At 50.2% G+C, this 13,167-nt stretch overlaps 1 protein-coding gene across 4 annotated transcripts in view; it reads right to left on the bottom strand.

Annotated features, from left to right (window-relative positions):
• Positions 1-255: 255 nt before the first annotated feature.
• KIF20A (kinesin family member 20A) overlaps positions 256-13,167 on the bottom strand; it is a 190,295-nt gene continuing 177,383 nt past the window's right edge. For all 4 annotated transcript variants that reach the window (XM_078652718.1, XM_078652720.1, XM_078652717.1 and 1 more), the window contains one exon: positions 256-1,214. In XM_078652718.1, coding sequence (XP_078508844.1) covers positions 906-1,214 — 309 coding nt within the window. In that variant the 3' untranslated portion in view covers positions 256-905. The remainder of the gene's footprint in view (positions 1,215-13,167) is intronic.

Here is a 13,167-nt window from a genome sequence, read left to right on the forward strand (position 1 = left end):
TTTGCATAAACACAGTTTTGAATAACTCCATATTTAACTACTAAATGAGATAGAATTGGAACACGCTAATTCACTGTTTAACATAAGAATCTCCAATGTGTTGTCAGTGTCTTAAGCATGAAGCACTCATTTTTAGATGACCTGGCCTAGCCAAATGCCAGAAATGGTTTACTACTACTGTTCATCCATGAAATGTAAATAAGTAGGTTGCTGCCGAGATCTAATCAGAATCAAAGTCAAGCACCAGACGATTCATTAGGTGCATAAATTGTTTTATTCGATTACCCCAGACATACTATGTATTGCACTTAAACACACACTCTAATGGAGACGACACAAAACAGACTACTGGTGCACAACTGGAAATGGAGCCACACGTCCAGGAACAGTCGCAGAACTTTTTTTCCCTTTAAAAATGCCTTAATTGCAGCCTTGCAGAACACGTTTCGAGTCTGAAGCAGCAGTGAGCAAAGTGAGCAATCAGAGCTGATGCATGAGATGTGTTGCTTTCTACATAGCGCCAAATCTGTCCAGCAGGGAGTGGTTCGACAGCCACAGCTTCAGACAAGTAGTGGATGGGAGCTGAGCAGATAGTCCATGGTCACCTCAACATGCACTGCCAAAGGGTCCACATGTGCATTCCAGCTGAGACCTGTCAGTAAAAAATGCACAGCCACAGTCTAACAAACCAAAGTACAAGTCAATATTCCTTAAAAGGGTCCATACATTGAGGGGAACTCAAGGCACTGGGGGACAGTATAAGGTTGAAGAGGATTGTACCTCTTTAAAATACAAATTGGTAAATAACATATATACAATTATACAGGCGATAAAACAGGATTTTTTTTACATATGTGATTAACACTGGAGGATGTCTCCCGGGGCTTTGAAACAGCGCCACATGCTCAATATTTGGTGCCAAATGCTACAGTCTTGAGCCCAGGTGTCTGGCGTGAACGCAGGATCCGCCCATAGGGGCTTTCAGACACGTTTTGCCAGACTGGGGTCTTGGGGAGGAACTTGCCGAGAAGGAACTTTTTGCCAGAATTCTGGTTTGGAGTCATGTTCTCAGCACCATTGCACTGGCGCTTCTTGAAGGGCATATCTTGCAGTTTGTGCACAGTGTTGTACTGCTCTGCGATGCAGGCGACCTTCCTCTTTAGATCCATCTTCACCAGCGTCATATTATTCTGCAGCTCTGCCAAGGACTGTGCCTGTTGAAGGAAACAAATCAAGTTGTGTTCACAGATGCTGCTCATGAAGTCTTGTCTATGCTTTCCCCGGCCCCCATTCAAATTATGAGGCAGAAGCAAGGGGTCAGTCTTCATTCAGATAGTCAGTAGGTGAGAAGGAAACTATCACCTCTACGAGTTCTGCCTCATAAAAATTCCTAGTGTCACACATTGCACTAACTCAAGGCAAAATCTAGTGCTTGAAAAACAAAAACAGTGAGTTGGAGTTTATAATCACACCATGTTCACTTTGACCAAAAACCCCACATTTATTTTGCCTCAATGCCCTTTCTATCGAGTTACCTTTCACGAATGCTCATCACGCATTGACAATTTCCAAAAAGTAGTCCTTACAAATCATCTTTAAGGACGTATATTACAACTGTATCGATTAAGACAGCCAGCTACTGAACCAATATCACAGAAAGTTAACCCTGTACTGCAGTATGGTTCTTTTGTGACTTCACATTCCCGCACATTAGTGTTGAAGAAGTAAAGGACGCTCTTTTAAGAGACATCTCTGCCTTTTTACAGGGTTTTAAACTTATTTTTGATGCTAATTCACTGCAAGGTGAAACGCTAGAAATGTATTTGCCAATTGGTATCATTATTCAATATACCACAATGGAACTCTTTACGTGAAAAGTACATAAAGTTGGTCAAAACAAAAAAGAATCTTCATCAGAAATGTTATGTAGTTAAACTATTAACATCAAAGCTATCGCCAGATATTGCTGCTTGACAGGGCAGAGAAAATAGACACCAGAACTGGGAAATCAAAGACTACAAATCCTCTTCGCCAATGATTCAGTACTTCTAACAGACTGAGCTAGCCAAGCATCACTTTCCTAACCTACTGTTTAATTAAAAAGCTCTCAAAGGCAAGCAGGGGTAAGTTCATTATTATGAACCAGAAAATCAAAATGAGGAGCACATTCTACACAAATGGAATTGTTCTAGAGCGAGTCACTGGTTTCGACTGTTTAGGTATACGGTTCAACTCCAAAAAAGACTAGAACAAAAGGAAAAGATAGTATCCGCTATGAACCAAAAAGGGAGTCAGGGCTTCAATAAACCAGTTCTAGATGTGGACAGGATGAAAGCGTTGGCGTCATCTGTGCAAGGCACAGATTATAGAGGTTCAGGAAGGCTAAGGAAAGCCAAAGGAATGAAAAATAACTTCTTTAGAACCATACTGCACCGCAGCCAAGGCAACACTGGCAATTCCTCAACTTTAACTTGGTTTAAATTAGCATAGTGGAAAAAAATCTAGCTAAAACAAGTCCTATTATGGACCAAACTAGCTGAATCCTGCTACAATTTATACCCAAAAAAGACTATGCTCAAGGTGCAGACTCTAGATGGCTTTGCGAAAATCCAGTGATTAAACCACATAACCCTAAAAGTAATAGCATGTGAAAACATCTGGGATAACCCAGCACAGTCCATGAAACCAACAAAGAGTTAAATCAAGATACTGGAAACGAAAACACAGGTAAATATGGAATCTACAAAAGGTAGTATGCCATCTCTCCAGAGGCAAAAACCCCCAGTTAAGATCTACAAAGTCTATTTGGCTATCACATACTCCGAGATACAAAGAAGTTTGTATCTAAAATCCAGACTCCAAATGCTACCAGGACTAGCTGTTGCAAAGAAATGGGCCCTCAAGTATGGAAAATACAGACTAATGCAATTGCAACTTTGGCTGTCTTGAAATATTGACTCACTTCATGCTTCTATGTACAATGGACGAGTTACTTACCTTCGGTAACAATGTATCTGGTAGAGACACAGTCTAGATGCAGATTCCTTAACTTAGAATATCCAGAGGTGTCAGACCGGATCCGCAAAACTTTCCGCAGCAGCACCTCTGCATGCCGGGGAAAGCGCTGCACGGCTCCGCCCTGACGTCGTCCACGGACGTAACGTCAGTGGAGCCATATAAGCCCCTCCCGGCGCGCTGACGTCAGTTTTCGTCCGAGAAACTTTTCTTTGCCACAACGCGGAGCCAACATCAAAAACATAATATGGAACAGTGTACGAAAGATGGAAAAGAAAGGGAATGGTGAAAAAACAGCACCATAAAGTAAAGTCCCAAGCACAGTATACTGAAAAAAAATGAAGGAAAGAGCAGAGCACCGCTCTGAGAAGCAACCCCACAAAAGCGGATGCTAAACCCTCCCCTGAGGCAGAAAAGATGTGAAAAACATCAGGACAGACAATAGGAAGTCTGCAACCATAACATAACTGTGAAGGGCAACAAGTCCGGAACACAGGAGCATTGACAATCCACCACAAGGCAGTACCAGAAATGGACGTTGTATCCCCTGTGAGTTATAGACTGAGGCACAGCCAGTCTACTTCAAACCAATGGACTGCAGGGGAGGGAAGAGACCCCAAGGCCAATGGAGAAAGGGGATTAGAGGGGGTGAGCAGACCTCACACTGGACGACCCAGGGCGTAGGGATGCAAAAGGACATATGAGCATACCACCCAATCACGAGAATGGGTGGAGCAGAGTAAGCAAGACAGAATAAAGCATCCGGTCTATGCGTGCAGTGAAAATGTCACCCCACAGAAGACAAAGCCACCCGAAGGAAGGCGAATGCGGGAAACCCATCCTGAAAAGCTCCTCACAAAAGGGGGGAGGATGAACAGGCGTTAAGGAATCTGCGGCTAGACTGTCTCTACTGGATACATCGCTACCAAAGGTAAGTAACTCGTTCACCTGATAGACACATCATGACGCAGATTCCTTAACTTAGAATAGATACCAAAGCCATACCCATAGAGGAGGCGGGTCTGCAACCAAACCCCACCAAGTTCCAGAATAACTTAGTCGTCAACAGAGTGACTAAACACAGTGGGGACAGCAATGCCAGCGCAGCCAACACCAGACCATGAAGTTCTGAAAAGAACAGAAAACAATGGGAGGCAAAGGCACCACAAGCCGTCAAAGAACAGCACAAAACCCCCTGTATGTATACCGGGTGAGAGAAAGAAACAGACAGAAATGTCGGTGCGGAAGTGAGAGTGCATGGCTTCATAAAGAAGAGGAACTGAACCTAGGTCCGAAGGATCCGCAGGAGCAGATGTGTCGACCGGAAGCAAGACCCAGAGAGGGAACAAAGCAGTATGACAGTCACCGCATACCGGTCGAGTGTGCACAACAGTGGAAAAAAGCAGTGCTGCACCTGCACCAGCTAAGACACGTGGAGCAGCAGTGGCAGGATGCCGACCCATGGCCAGAAAGTGCCGGTATTTTACCAGAACACAAGACCTTCCAGTACACTGTAGCTCTTTCACAAAGACATGAGAGGGGGGACGGCAACAAGCAGAACCACCCAGAACAGTGAGCTGCTGAGACCAGACGGCGCTGCGAGGGCCTTAACAACATATTAAGGCACTTTCCATGGCAGCGGTCTCCATGCATTGCTGGCTCCTTGCTACTGCCTGTTGGTCTCTCGCCCATAGAAATGCTCCTGTCTGGGCCCTGAGGAGGGGTTCGGTTCAATTGTGACTGGCGTGGGAAGAACCTACCCAGCAACTTGAGGAAGCGGAGGTAAGGGGGAACAGCGAGAGCAGTGGAGTACGGCACTGGGGGGCTCGGGAGGATGACCCCATCCCTGCAGATTACTATGAGGCTAGAGGCCTAGATCTTCCATGGGGGTGAGACAATCTGCCTGACTCCAAAATGGCACCCGCAGGGAGAGAGCCTGGAAGACTTAGGGACACGGGTCTAGAGATACAGGCGCTGTGACCGATCAAGAGGCTAGTGGAGACACCCTGACCTCCCACACTCACCAGAAAGAGCACAGACTGCAGTGAAATGATACACAGAGCCACACTCCATGCCTGACTTGAAGATGGCCGCCGTGGTTCACAATGCAATGTGCCACTGACTTGGCCTCTACATACCAGACAGTCACCATTACATGCCTCATCTACGCAACCAAGCCGCATTCCGGAGGTGGAGTACACTGCCCAACGAAGAGATCTCACTGAGCTGCATATATACCACCAAAAAAGGCATTTTGGTGTGATTGTAAGCTGTTTCTATGACGGAGCCTAAGCATTGGGTGCAGCAAAACAGGCCTCTATGTGGATCGGTCTAAGCTCCCACCGCCCATCTCACATTCCTACCCAGCACTCAAACACCGGATGCTTTTGATGGAACTATGATGACGCCTCCTGGGCGAACCCCACAACTGTTTTTAGCTACTGCGGAGCCCGAGCAACCTTGCCCGATGCCCGGTGGAGCTGTCCTATACAGCTATAGGGGAGTCTGGCCCCTTTGCCGTCACCTACCCAGCCGGTCATCTGTCATCGTTTTCCTTGTCTCCCTGTTTGTGTCTCCTTTCCTCGCCCTCCGCCTCCCTCTGTGATTCTTTGATTCATACTGATATTACTATGTAACCCGTAACTCGCTGATGCAACTGATGCAGATAACAAAACTGCTTTTACCTACCACGGAGCCTGAGCAACCTTGGCCGATGCCCGATGGAGCTGTCCTATGCAGCTATAGAGGAGTCTGGCCCCTTGGCCGTCACCTACCCAGCCGGTCATCTGACATTGTTTTTCCATGTCTCCCCGTTTGTGTCTCTTTCCCTCCCCCTTCTATGGAACTATGACGATGCCCCCTGGCGGACCCCATAACTGTTTTTACCTACCCGAGAGCCCGAGCAACCTTGGCCAATGCCCGGTGGAGCTGTCCTATACAGCTATAGAGGAGCCTGGCCCCTTGGCTGTCACCTACCCAGCCGGTCATCTGATATTGTTTTCCACGTCTCCCCGCTCGTGTCTCCTTCCCTCCCCCTCCTCCTCCCCCTGTGATTCTTTGATTCAAATTGATGTAACTATGTAACCTGTAACTCGCGGATTCAACTGATATAACTATGTATCCTGTAACTCGCTGATCCTCATGTAAAGCGCTCGGATACCTCCGGGTCTAGCCAGCGCTATATAAAACGTTGCAAATAAATAAAATACACATAAGCATACGGTGTGGGTGCCAGAACCACACCAACTATTGGGAAATCCCCCTGTAGGGTAGCGTGAGCAGCTCAGATGTGAAGGAAGCATCAACAGGGAGGTAACCGGCAAAAAGGGGCCTCTGGCAAGCCAGACACCCACACAAAAGCTCGCACCAAGAACAGACCGGGGCGAAAACCACAGACACCGCAGCAAGGAACGTTGCCTGCGTGGCCCCGCTGTGGGAAGCATATGCAAAAGAAACAATTGACGGACAGAATGTTGGACAATGCAAACATTCACCCCCAGTCAAAAGGATCTGGGTTTAATCAATCATTCTTTTGCTCACCACACCACCCCAGTTTGGACCCAGCCATATGCAAATCAGTCTAGACCCTGTTCCTTGTGGGAACAGTCCAGCCCGAACTGCCAAGCCTTGACCTCCCTGGACCGGAAACAATCATCCTGGACCAGTTTCAGAGCATCACACTTCATCAGCCAGGCTAGCCTGAATCCAGTGGTGTAGTGAGCACAAGACCCACGTCTGTGCGTACCCTTTCCACTTAGGGCGACATATGCAAAAGAAACAATTGAGGGACGGAATGCTGGACAATGCAAACATTCCTCCATAGTCACAAGGATTTGGGTTTAATCATCATTCTTTTGCTCACCACACCAACCCAGTTTGGACACAGCCATATGCAAATCAGTCTTGACCCGGTTCCTTGTGGAACAGTCCAGCCTGAACTGCCAAGCCAGGTCCTCCCTGGACCGGAAACAAACAAGCATCCTGAGACTGGTTTCAGAGCATCGCCCTTCATCACTGCCACTGGAGTCAAGCTATCCAGGCTGAAAGCCCTAAACCGATCCTAGGATGCTTGTTTCCAGTTCAGGGAGGACCTGGCCTGGCAGTTTGGGCTGGACTGTTCCCATTGGGTGCAGGGTCAAGACTGATTTGCATATGGCTGGGACCAAACTGAAATGGCATGGTGAGCAAAAAACAATGGATTTAGGCCCAGATCTCTGTACTGGGGTGAATGAATGACATGGTTCTGCATTCGGTCCATCAATTGTTCGTTTTGCATCCCACTGTGGGAAGAGCACAGATTAGATATATATGAAAAAAGATACACATCTAAAAAGGATGTGTTGCATAAAACCAGACAAGGGTACACCATAAGTACCAACAGTCATGTTAAAGCAGAGTTGGACAGGACAATGTCCAGATCCGTAAGCGACAGTCACCCGTCCAGGAGGAGTCACGGTCCCCCGCTATACAGATGAGGAGATGGAGCAGGACACGAAAGTGGAAACAGTCAGGACCAATGTAATGGCCTAAGGATGTACAGACAGGACCACCCAAGAAAGCGAGCATCCTGAAGAGAACACTTCCCTTGAGTGTGTTACAGCAGGACCTCAAAGCAGAAGCGTGGAAAACGCCTGCGCGGAAGGCAGCAGGGAAATGTGAAAAAACTACTGTTTGGGAAGTGCCAGATAATGAGGGCACAAGGCATTGTACAGCATAGACTTACATGGTGAAGACTCCACCGCCTATAGACAAGGCCAGACAGGGCTTAAGTACGAGAAAGGACTGCCTACCCATCCCGGAAAGGAGGGCAGAACCAGTCACCGCAGAAGCGGAAGAAAGAATGCAGGCACCATATGATCGCGAACATACCAGGGTGCCCCCACACTACGCACAAACACGAAGAATTGTGCCGCGCAGTAGCTCCGCCCTTGCACTATACGATGGCAAGGCATCAGCCATGGAAAAACTGTGCCAGAACGGAACAGAACAAGTGGTCCGAGGGACATTGGCTGGCAAAAAAAAGGAGCAGCCACCTGGACAAAGAGTAACGTAGCAAAGCTGAAAAATGCCCTTGGAAAAGGCAGGTGAGTCAGAGTCTCATGGTAGGGAACCCCTACTGAGGCTACTAAGTACAACGGACAACCGTAGGCCCCAACTGTAACTGAAAATGCAATAGAGCGGCGCCAACGTGTGGGTCGCATAACAGCAGAAAGAGGACAGCTGATCCACAGAAAAACCTCTGTGAGGAAGACTCCATAGGAGCGTACCAAGCCTTCCTTGTAGGAAGGTAGCTACATAATAGCCAGCAAATACCCCACATAGGGTAAGTCTTAGCCCCTGCGAGGGGGGTCCTCTTGGGATAAGGTCACAGTCAGAGGACTTAAGAGGGCAGAACCAGCCGACTGGCTGTACTGAACAAAGTAAAAGAGGGCGGAACAACTGCCTACACCATCCGGGTACTACGTTAAGAATCCATGACTCAAAACAAACAAGGTAACATCGCCTATGCAGAAAAACTAGGCCGCAATGCCAGAAAGTCACGGTGGACCAGGCATGAGGAGGGAGACCGCTAAATCAGCATGGCAGTCAAAAAGGTCTACGCCATTGAATGGCAGATTCCGAAGAGAATCCTGAACATTGTCTGGGAAACGACTGTCGCGCAGCCATGCATGGCGGCGCAAAGCAACCGCCTGTGCAAGTACCTGCCCACAGCGTCAGTTGCATCAAGGGACGATCGAAGGGAAAATTGCGCCATTCCCCTGCCATCAAGAAGAAGGCGATGTAAGTCAGCCCGGGGCACTTCTGGGAGAGAAGGAAGAAGGAGCTCAACTAAGTCCCAAAGGGCAAAGGCAGCACGTGCGAACACGCAAGACGTGCTTAATGCACGGCTGCCTGCACTGGCAGAGGCAAAAATGTGGCCACCACATGTCTCCAGCCACCGAGATTCCCTAGTGGGAGGTAACAACGGTAAAGTGGAGGAAGGCTGCAAGTCAAAAGCTGCCTGGACAACCAGACCCTGAGCTCTAGGGTGAAGGAACAGGCAGAGAGGATCATTCGGGCCAGACTATGCCGGCGAGCAATGGCCCGATCGAACAAGTTACTTACCTTCGGTAACGATATATCTGTAAGAAACAGTAGTTAGTATTAGATTCCTTACCTTAGAATATCCCCAGGCGTCAGTCTGGATCCGGAAACATTTGCGTAGCAGTACCCCTGCGCGTCGGTAGGCGTAGTCTGCAGGCGTCCCCTGCGGCTCCGCGTCGTCGGCGTCGTGCGCCGTGATGACGTCGCTGGAGTATATAGACGCCGCCTCCGCGCGCTGACGTCAGTTCTTTGCACACAGCTTTTCCGCGCCAGAACACGCAGAGCCATGTGAAACTAGGGCCCTGAAAGGGATGTCCTTAACCCTAGGTATCAGTTCGCAGAACGGGGAGGATGGGTGGGGCGGTAAGGAATCTAATACTAACTACTGTTTTTTACAGATATATCGTTACCGAAGGTAAGTAACTTGTTCATCTGAAAGAAACAGTTTAGTATTAGATTCCTTACCTTAGATTAGATACCCCAGCAATACCAACCCCGGTGGTGGGTCTGCGAACCAATACAATCCTACACCAGAAAATCCTGGAGGACCGAACGGCCAAAGAAGCCGTCCCTCCGGACTTGACTGTCCAGGCAGTAATGCCTCGCAAAGGTGTGCAGCGAGGCCCACGTAGCCGCCTGGCAAATGTCCTGCAAAGGGACTCCCCGGCCCAGGGCGGTAGTAGCCGCCGTGGCCCGAGTGGAATGGGCCCTCAGCCCAACAGGAGGCTCCTTCCGAGCCAAAGAGTAGCATGCTTTGATGCACAGGACGACCCACCGAGAGATGGTTCGTTTCTGTACCACCCTTCCCTTCTTCTCACCCACGTAGCCAACAAATAGTTGGTAATCCACCCGGAACTGGCGTGTGCGAGCCATATAAAATGAAAGCGCACGTTTTGGGTCCAGACGATGGAGCCGCTCTTCATCTTTTGAAGGAGGCGGGAAGAAGGAGGGTAAGGTGATGGACTGCCCGATGTGAAAAGCAGAAACTACTTTGGGCAGGAAAGAAGGTCTAGTTCTAAGAACCACCGTGTCAGGATGAACGGACAAGAAAGGAGGTTTCACAGAAAGAGCCTGGAGCTCACTCACTCTCCTGGCAGAGGTGATGGCAACCAGGAAGGCGTCTTTAAAGTGAGAAGACGGAGAGGACAGGAATGAAGCGGCTCAAAGGGAGCGCACATCAAAAAAGTCAGAACCAGGTTCAAGTCCCACTGAGGCATCACGAACGGAACAGGTGGATACATGTGCGTGATGCCCTTCAAGAATCTCAGTACAATAGGGGACTTGAACAAAGATGGCTGATCAGGTAGCCGTAAGAAGGCGGAAAGGGCAGAAAGGTAGCCCTTGATAGTGCCCAGAGCAGAGCCCTGCTGGGCAAGAGAGAGAAGAAAGAGGAGAACCTCGGAGAGAGGGGCAGAAAGGGGATCCACAGCCTTTGCTGTGCACCATGCCACAAATCTGTTCCACCGGCAGGCGTATACCGACTTTGTGGAGGGACGCCTGGCTGCCAGAATCACATCACAGACTTCAGGAGGCAAGTCAAATGGCCTCAATTGTCGCCGCTCAATCTCCAAGCATGGAGGTGGAGACTGGACAGGTTCGGGTGGAGGACCGTCCCCTGCTGCTGCGACAGAAGGTCCTCCTGAAGGGGCAGGCGGATCGAGGGACCGACTGACATGCTGAGTAGCTCGGGATACCAGTACCTTCGAGCCCAGTCCGGAGCCACAAGGATAACTTGAGCCCGGTCGCGCCTGATCTTCAGCACTCTGGGCAGAAGTGGTAGAGGCGGAAAGGCGTACAACAGACCGCAGCTCCACTCGCGCCGAAAGGCGTCGCCGAGCGAGTGCCGTCTTGGAAACTCCAACGCGCAAAACTGATGACATTGCGCGTTCTCTTCTGTGGCGAATAGATCTAACCAAGGCTCTCCCCATTGCAGAAAGAGGCCTTTCGCCACGTCAGAGTTCAGACGCCATTCGTGATCCACCGAGCACCGACGGCTGAGTTCGTCCGCCCTGGCGTTCAGAGAACCTGCCAGGTGTTGAACCGTCAGAGTCACGCCCTGACGTTCCAGCCATTGCCAGAGGCGCAGAGCCTCCTGGCAAAGGGTCCACGACCCCACTCCGCCCTGCTTGTTGCAGTACCACATGGCGGTGGTGTTGTCCGTGAACACCTGCACCACACTCCCGTTGACAAAGGGGAGGAATGCCTTCAGTGCTAGGCGAATCGCCCGCAGCTCCAACATGTTGATATGGAGCCGGGACTCCGCCGGAGACCAGATGCCTCTGATCTCCGCCTCTCCCAAGTGGCCTCCCCAGCCCTGGAGGGACGCGTCCGTCACAACTACGTGCTCCGGTTGGGGAAGGGAGAGGGATCTGCCCCTGACCCAATCGCGGTCGGTGAGCCACCACTGCAGCTGTCTCGCAGTGCCCTCCGAGATCAGGACGTGGTCGGATAGGTTGCCCTGATGCTGGGCCCACTGAAACTTCAGGTCCCACTGCAGAGCCCGCATCCGCCACCTGGCGTGATGCACCAGAAGGATGCAGGAGGCCATCAGTCCCAGAAGCCGCAGCGTCAACCTGACCGAGACCCGGGACAACGGCTGAAAGATGGGAATCAAAGCCTGAATATCCCGGACCCGCCGTTCCGGAGGATAAACCCGAAACTGCGCCGAGTCGAGAACCGCTCCGATGAAAAGGAGCTTTTGAGAGGGGCACAGGTGTGATTTCGGCACGTTTATGGAAAACCCCAGCTCGTGCAGGAGGTCTGCCGTCATCTGGAGGTGGTGGACGACTGTCTGGGGCGAGCCCGCCTGTAGGAGAGTAGGGTCTGCAATCCTATGATCACCCAGATTTTTGCTTTTTGCTGCACTGGTTTACGACTTTCCCTGGCTGTGGGCCTGCTAATCAGACCCACAGCCTAGCTGTTCTCTCTATCCAAATTGTACTCAGGTACTGAATTGGCACTGGGCCCTCTCCAAGTCCCTGTACCCAGGGCTGAGGTGTACCCAGAAGTCTCCCAGGGGCTGAAGCATGTATTATGCCACCCCTGGGCTGACTAACTAAACTGACACAACTGGCTGCACGACAGCTGGGGCAAGGTGGTGTACTCACCCTTTGCTTTAGATATAGTATACCTATATCTAACCCTAAAATGGACACACAGATCTCCTATCAGTCACTCCTATGGCAGGCCTTAACAATCCTGAAGGCAGAGTGCTTGGAATCGTGTGAGATGGTGCTCTGGCATGAGCTGAGCCTGTCTGCGGCTTTCGGGATCCATCCCTTAGCCGTTTCCATGATATCGCATACCATATACTCTTAAGTGCATTATAATCCTCGCGGTTATATGCCAACTCTGGTATCGCTTTATCAAAACATGTCGAGTAAGGTGTCATACGAATTGGAATACTAACCCCTCGCCAATTCTGGCGACGGGGTTAGCATTCCACCCTTCTAGAGGGACACGACATGTATGTAACCCCTAACCCCGGTTAAAGTCAAACAGAGCCTCAGCTCCACAAAATGGATGCTGCCACCGAGACACAAGTCTGCCCTCCTGCTGCTGGGAGTCCTCCCAGAGCAGGAGATAAGGACAAAGGGTTTCCTGCCAGGGGCGGTGCCAGCACCGTCCCAGACAGGGTTTTGTGTATTGTAGGTAGGCAGGGCTTTAGAGGAAGGTGACTGCACGTGGCACCCCGGTGCTCACTGTGCATAGGCTGGCTGGAACCAGTTCCAGGGTCACTCCAGACCCTGTGCTGGGGAAAAGCCCGCCAAGGAAGTGGGTGTAACCACCCCCCTCCTAGTCCCACCCCTAGGGCAGGACTTAGTCGCGTGCCAGCCCCTTTTTACAGGATAAAGGTAGGAACTGGCCCCCTTCCAAATCAGATCATCTTTGAATCCTGAAACTACTTTCCACGAAAGGAACTCAAGACTCTTCCTAAGATTTCTCCCTTGTGACTAAGGAGTAGTCACCCTGCATCCGCAGGCACCATCTTAAGAACACTGCGGTCTGCTGCAAGTCTCTCCTCCGGATCAAGACTGCCCAGCTCGACGAGAACCGGCTTCCCTGGCC

This window comes from Lissotriton helveticus, chromosome 7, assembly GCF_964261635.1.
Source record: "Lissotriton helveticus chromosome 7, aLisHel1.1, whole genome shotgun sequence".
Classification (NCBI taxonomy): Eukaryota; Metazoa; Chordata; class Amphibia; order Caudata; family Salamandridae; genus Lissotriton; species Lissotriton helveticus.